General features: G+C 40.8%; 2 protein-coding genes across 2 annotated transcripts in view; both read left to right on the top strand.

Moving 5' to 3' along the window:
• Positions 1-3,024, top strand: part of LOC135114805 (vitelline membrane outer layer protein 1 homolog) — a 4,070-nt gene extending 1,046 nt beyond the window's left edge. Inside the window, exons 2-5 of the mRNA XM_064030897.1 lie at position 1; positions 1,275-1,407; positions 1,995-2,177; positions 2,521-3,024. The exon at position 1 is cut by the window's left edge and continues 100 nt beyond it. Of these exons, the coding sequence (XP_063886967.1) occupies position 1; positions 1,275-1,407; positions 1,995-2,177; positions 2,521-2,627 (424 nt within the window). The 3' untranslated portion in view covers positions 2,628-3,024. The remainder of the gene's footprint in view (positions 2-1,274; positions 1,408-1,994; positions 2,178-2,520) is intronic.
• A 4,134-nt stretch (positions 3,025-7,158) lies between these two features.
• Positions 7,159-7,500, top strand: part of LOC135114800 (uncharacterized) — a 9,957-nt gene continuing 9,615 nt past the window's right edge. Inside the window, exon 1 of the mRNA XM_064030888.1 lies at positions 7,159-7,200. The gene's annotated coding sequence lies outside the window, so the exon portion shown is untranslated. The remainder of the gene's footprint in view (positions 7,201-7,500) is intronic.

Raw genomic sequence — 7,500 nt, 5'->3', positions numbered from 1 at the left:
GGTAAGGCACGCCCACACACACACACACACACACACACACACACACACACACACACACACGTATTTCGTCCATCTTTCCACCTTACAAACTAAGCCTATTAACATAAAAAAAACATGTTGGTATTATTGTTACTATTATTATCACCATCTTTTTTCTCTCTTTTTATTAAGGCTTAGTGGATTTGTAGCATCGTCAGGAAGGAAGCTTTTACTGTCAACGGAGTATTAGTAATGAAAAAAAATCTTCTACGTCATTGCATAATTTATTCAACTCTTCATATTAGTTTTAGATTTTTCTGTAATGAATTCTGCAATCTGTTATCTTGTATTCATCGTTTCAACAAAGGTGCGTGTCGTGTGTTTTGTATTTACGGGACTGTCTTGTAACTTGAACAGCTTTTCACAGGTGTAGCTTGTATAAATATCTTGCTTTCATAGGTAAATTTCGTATCTTGCATGAACAGGTATGTATTGTATCTTGTACCTTACATCTTGTATCCACAGGTAAAATTTATCTTGTATTTTCTCCTTTTTCTTCTCATTCTTCCTCTCCGTCTTCCTCCTCCTCTTTCTCTTTGTGTTCTGCCTTTCCACACATAACACAACGAAGTAAACTCAATACAATGCAAATATCTGATCTTGTATTCACAGGCGTATCTCCTTCCTTCTGCTCTTATTCCTCCTCAACATCTTCCTCCCTTTCTTCCTCCTCTTTCTCCTCGCATTCTTCTTCGTCCTCTCTGTCTTCTTTTTCTTCATTTTCTCCCTCCTTTTTCTTCTCGCATTTCTTTTCCCCCCCTCTCTCTCTTCCTTTTCTTCATTTTCTCCCTCTTTTTTCTTCTCGCATTTCTTCTTCCCCCTCTCTCTCCTCTTTGCTTTCCTTTCTCCCTCCTCTTTCTCCTCACATTCTTCTTCCTGCTCTCTCTTCTCTTACTTTTCTCCTCTTTCTCCCTCCTTTTTCTCCTCGCATTCTTCTTCCTCCCCTCTTTCTTACTTTTCTTCCCTTTCTCCCTCCCTTTTCTCCTCACATTCTTCTTCCTCCTCTCTCTTCTTTTCTTCATTTTTCTCCCTCCTTTTTCTCCTCGCATTCTTCTTCCCCCTCTCCCTCTCTCCTCTTACTTTTCTTCCTCCTCTTTCTCCTCGCATTCTTCTTCCTTCTCTCCCTCCTCTTACTTTCCTGCCATCCTCAAGCAGAATATTTCTAAAGAAACTGAACCCAATGCAGGTATCTCGCCTTTCATTTACGGGAGCACCTTGCATCCCCCTCAACACAGGTGGAGGAGCCGCAGGGCATCTTTGGTGACGACACGGCTCTCAATAGTGTGCGCCTCTATTGCCAGTCCGCCGCAACCCAGGCTGCCCGCGGGAGTGTGACCTCGGCAGAGCAGTGTTGGGGCGTGTGGCGGGGTGAGTGAGTCTTGAATCGTTGTTGTTGTTGTTGTTGTTGTTGGTGGTGGTGGTGGTGGTGTTTTTTACCTATGTATTTATTCTGTGTGTGTGTGTGTGTGTGTGTTCGTTTGTGCTAAGAGGGACTGACCAATGCCACGAAAAAAAAACAAGGAAAATAAGGACAGAAAATAAAGGAAGAGAGAGAGAGAGAGAGAGAGAGAGAGAGAGAGAGAGAGAGAGAGAGAGAGAGAGAGAGAGAGAGAGGGAGGAAGAAAATAAAAAAAGAAAAAGTCCTCAATTCGCTGCTATCAAAAAAATAACTAAAAATCTAAATAAAAAATAAAAAAAAAAACACCTTATAATTTCTTCACACCATCCTCATTACTCCACCCTCATCTCTATCTTCCCACCTCTCACTAACCGTTCATCTCTCCTCATCCTTGCCTTGCCCTCCCCAACTCTCCTCGTCACTACCTCATCCTCCTTTCTATCTCTCCTCGTTCCTTCCCATTTCATCTTTCCATCTCTCCTTATCCCTTCCTGCCTTATCTTCCCACACATCCTCAACTCACCCTCAATTCTCCAGCTTTCTTCATCTTTGACAGAGGCTAGAGCGTGTGAGGCGGGTACCTTCCTGCGGGGGGTGAGGTTGTGGGCGGAGGAGCCTCAAGGGGTGCTGGATGACGTGGGGGCAACGGATGTGGACATGGTGTGTGGCGATGGGCGTGTCCTGAACGGCGGCGGCGTGTGCTGGGGCGATCATAGCGACTGGCTCGCCTGTCCTCAAGGTAATGCAAGTGGCGAGAAGGTGGAGCGGTCTGTGTTCTAATTGCGATGTTTAAGTGGATAATTGGGGTGTTTTTAGTGGTTGGTGATTGCTTTGAAATCTATCATCGTGTGTAATGAAAGTTTTTTTTTTCTTCTTCTTCTTTTTCTTCTTCTTTACTTTTCTCTCTGTTTCTTCTTCTTGTTCTTGTTCTTCTTCCTCTTCTTCTTTTTCTTCACTGTCGTTGTCGTGGTTGTTGTGGTCGTCCTCATTGTCGTGCTGTTTCTTTGCCTCTTCCTCTTCTTCCTCCTCCTCCACACCATCCTCATCCTCATCTTCAATTACTCCTTCATTTTCTCCTGCAGGATACGCCATCTGCGGCATCAGGACTCGTGTGGAGAAGTTGGCAGGACTCATGGGAGACAACACGGCAGTAAACGACCTCATGATGGTGTGCTGTGAGCTGCCGTGACACACACACACACACACACACACACACACACACACACACACACACACCACACACACACACACACACACACACACACACACATACACAGATGGCAGAGCAAGATATATGTAATAAGGAATAAATATGGAAAGGAAATTGATGAATAAATAGGTGAACACATTACTTTATATTCTCATTTGAAGCTTCAAATCTCTGAGTGAATGATCCTGAACTAGTTTTAGGTAATACAGTGGTAATTATAATTTAAACGAGCCTATTTATTGCCCTTTTGGAGATAGTAAAAGAGAAGTAGGAAGAGGAGGAGGAGGAATATATAAGCTATGAAATAACATTAACATATATTTTTAAGTAAGAGGGACACTGGCCAGGGCAACAAAAAGGAAATTAATAAAAATAAAATAAAAGCCCAAGGAAGTGTCAATCCCCTAAAGCCCAAAATGATTCTCCAAAATATACAACAAAATTTTGAGTAAAACAGAAAACTTCAGCATAAACCGAACATAACTGTGTCTCATTTAAGCTTTAGTTTTCCTGGCGCCGGAATCTTAACGAACATGGAAACTTAGGATCTCGAGATGGCAACACTTGGGATTCTCCGCTGAGCTGCAGCGCGCCTTTCAAACCACAGCCGCGTGCGTGTAGCTGCGTGGTAGCAATGGGAAATTTTCGGAACTAATCCGCCAGATGTCGTCGCTACTGCATGTCCCCTAGTGACATGAGCTAAAATATTGTTATTGTAAATCCCATGAGGCATAGAAAATTGATCATTATGATTTATTCGAAATTCTGCATTGTCTTTTAAATATCTTGTATGAATAATTTTGGGAGAAGTTGGGCGAAACAGAAGTATTTTGCGTGATTATTTAATAATACTACTATCAATATTTTAAATACAGCATATTACAAGTTTTAAAATCTATTGGTTTGGACAATGAAAAAAAAAATAAATAAATAAGACTTCACTATATAGCATGACAAAACATACACAGTAACATCGTGATATATGGATACATTTATTTTCGTAGGGATTTTAGTATCCCTTTCAGGAAGAGAGCGACACGGCAAAATAATTGAACACCAAAACAAACATCTCTCAGGACTGCACTGGCGTAACGGGAGAGGAATACATAAAGCCACAGGTTCATGGAGTAGTGGCGTGGACACTGCAGCAGGAATCAACTGGTTGTCCAACTACGTGTCTGTTAACTTCAACTGAGGTGGGCCAGTCAGATGTTTGTTTTGGATAGATATACAGCATTACTCTCGCCAGGACAGTCAAGTTGCCTATTTTCAATTAAAATTGTTATTTTCATATACTAGGAAGTTGATCTATGTAATTTGGAGCTGTAAGTGGCACAAACATGTTGTCTTCATTTTTACTGTTGTCTACATTAATAAGCTTCCGATCAGTGGTGTAGTCTTTTAAAAATCTCGAGATAACCAAATAAATCTAAAGGCCAATTCACTAACAGATCAATTTAAATTCTTTTGTTCATGAATACTGTTAGATTTTACCTGTGTTACTACTTGGAAGGGATTGGGTAGAAATGTATATTATATAATCTCATTGCATCTTTATGTATATATATAATGACACTGTACGCATATTTGATATTGCTCCTACGTGCGTGAAGGGGACATGTCTGGTGCTGCCGCCTGGTGACACTCATTAGTTTACCAAGCTCCCCATTGCGTGCGTGCAGCTGTGTCGAGAAGCCGCGCCGCAGTGAACTGAAAAATGAGGCGGTCTTAATGAGGGGTTTATAAAGAGAGAAATGGATAAGCAGAAAGAGGTAAGTAAACAGAAAGAGATAAATAAACAAAGCTGGAAAAAAAATAAATAAATAAACAGAAAGGTAAAGAAAAAGGTGGATAAACGGCAAGAGAGATAAATAAATAGAAAGATAAGTGGATAAACAGTAAAGTTAAAAAAAAAAGATAGATGAACAGTTAGAGAAACAGGAAGGCAAAGAAAAGATAAATAAACAGAGAGATAGATAAACATCAAGGCAAAAAGACAGGTGGATAAAAAGTAAGAGTAAAACAGACGTAGATAAGCAATAAGAGAAATAGACAAACAGGAAGACAGAAAGTTAGACGAATAAACAGAGAACTAGAGAGAAAGCAAGACTGATAAACTTAACGACAAACTGAGAGAGAGAGAGAGAGAGAGAGAGAGAGAGAGAGAGAGAGAGAGAGAGAGAGAGAGAGAGAGAGAGAGAGAGAGAGAGAGAGAGAGAGAGAGAGAGAGAGAGAGAGAGAGAGAGAGAGAGAGAGAAAGGCTAAATAAATAATACAATATATCACAATGGAGACAAAACGAAGGATAAACCGAAGACCCTCAATGGAGACAAGCAAACAAAGCACCAACTTCCTGCCTCCCTTCAGATTACACAAGTTACCGCGGAATCAATGGAGTGATAGAAAACAGATGCAGAGAGAACGGAGACGCGCGAGAAGCAAATCCCGACTCCTCACAAGATTTAGAGTAATATTCCTGGCCAGAAGGAGGAGGAGGAGGAGGAGGAGGAGGGCCTGGTTATGTCTCCACTGCGTCGCCTCACCAGGTCGTGCCAAGCCTTCCTGTCTGTGATGCGTGAGACGTTCTAGGGAGGACGGTAGGGAAGGAGTCGACGGGGAATGTATGTTTTCAAGGGTGACTTAGCTATTACTGATGGGGCGTGAGAGGTGAATAATTGTTTGCTTTGGTTTTGTTTGATAGTGTTGTGGGTGGAAGGAGAAGAAAAATAAGGAGGCGGAGGAAGAAAAGGAGGGATTCGAAAATGTAAAGGAAAATCTATCTAACAATATATCAGATTCAGATTATATAGTGCAAAGCGAAAACAAATAACCTACAGCTACGGGACAGGAAGACACCAAGGAAAGAAAACAAAATGCATCATGCGCGACGATGAGATAGAAGACCTAAAACACCTCATGCTTTAATGCACAGCCTACCAAAACGAAAGAACACATTACAACATCTTCAATGCCCATATATAGAGAAAGGACGTAATGGGATATTGAACCAGGAGTAATTGTTTCATTCATAATTATTCTACCTCTAAACTTCTTTCCTCACTACTACTACTACTACTAATAATAATAATAATAATAATAATAATGATAATAATAATAATAATAATAATAATAATAATAATAATAATAATAATAATAATAATGCCAGAGATTTTTTCATAACTATTTTCTACTTCCTTCCCTCTCTCCTCCACATTGCATGACCTCTTGGCCTTCACTCACCTCTCCCCTCTATCTGCCAGCCCCCTCGTGTTCTCCCCTCCCTGATTCCTGTCACAACAACACCCACATAGCACCCAAAAGTAATATCTCAGCAGAAGCCATAGACATCTTCATCTGATACTCGGTTTGCGGCTTCCTCCTCCTCCTCCTCCTCTCCTCCTCTTCTTCTTCCCTCTCCTCCTCTTCGTTTTTTTTTCCTCCTTCTTCCTCGTCCTTCTCCTTCTCGTGCTTCTTTTTTTTTCTTCCTTGTCCTTTGTTGTTTTTCTTTCTCATTTACGTAACTTTTTTTTTCTTTCTTTCGTCGTCTTCTTCGTCCGTTCCTAGACACATTCTTCGCCTACATCGCCTACAAGGACAATCTATTACAACAACAACAACAACAACAACAACAACAACTACTACTACTACTACTACTACTACTACTACTATTACGTCAACAAAACCAGGATTACACATGTTCTCAAGGTAAATACTGACGATGGAGACAGCAAATCCTCCCTGTAAGATAATTAGAAACTATGAAACGATCCCGTACCTTGTCACGCTGGCCAGTTCTCTCTGTCAGTATCTAAGTTGACTGAAAAAAGGTACTCCTCTCTTCACATTTCACGACAGTTCCTGCATATGATTCTGGGACGGTTATTACTACTTTCCATGGCACTTAAGAGCAACGAGACTTCACACCTATATTTATCATTCAGTGTATTTCATGATATTACTGTGTTTATTCTCTCTCTCTCTCTCTCTCTCTCTCTTTTCATGACACTTCGAACCATGTCCTCGCTTCACACGAGTACCGAAGCTTCGAAAACAAGTAAATGAAACATAAAGAAAATAAATAAAGAAAAGAATGAAAAGAGAGGAAAAGAAATAAAGATACGAGCTTTAGATGAGATAAATATGAGGAAAAGAGGCAAGAAAGACGATTAAATGAAGAAAAGAAAAAATAAGAGGGAAAAGAAATAGACGTGAAAACACGAACTTAAGATAAATATAAGGAAAAGAGGAAAGAGAGTAAATGAAGACAGGAAGAAAACAAGACATAAAGAGGGGGAAAAAAAATAAATAGAAAGCACGAAAATGAAAGGGAGTGGCTGGGAGAGGTTGGGAGAGAGGGGGTAAGAGAGAGAGGGAGTGGAGGGAGAGACGGAGAGAGGGAGAGGGAGGGAGTAGCAGGTTGAGGCTTCTAAGACAGATGACACGCGTTTAAAGGAAGAGTCAGGGAGAGGAGTGAGACAGTCCTCTGGGCAGCGGTGGTGAGGTGGGTGGTGAGAGTGGTGAGTGTGGTGGTGGTGGTGGTGTGGTCAGTGTGGTGAGGGTTCTTGTGGTGGTGGTGATAGTGATGGTGTGGTGTATGGAAGGGATGTTATGGTGATGGTTTTGTAGTGTGTGTGTGTGTGTGTGTGTGTGATTATGGTGGTACTGGTCTGGTATAGATGGTCGTTGGTGGTGTGATGATGTAGTGGTGATGATGTGGTGATAATCTGTGGTAATGGTCAGAATCTATTAGTGTTTTTAATATTAATTATAAAAAAAAAAGAAAACTACATGTGTGGAGTTTAAATAAATACGATAATAACTGTACTCTTTTAACGGCTGACATAATAATAAT

This window comes from Scylla paramamosain, chromosome 28 (assembly GCF_035594125.1).
Source record: "Scylla paramamosain isolate STU-SP2022 chromosome 28, ASM3559412v1, whole genome shotgun sequence".
Lineage (NCBI taxonomy): Eukaryota > Metazoa > Arthropoda > Malacostraca > Decapoda > Portunidae > Scylla > Scylla paramamosain.
The sequence above is the reverse complement of the archived record's forward strand: the minus strand, read 5'-3'. Positions and strand labels throughout refer to the sequence as shown.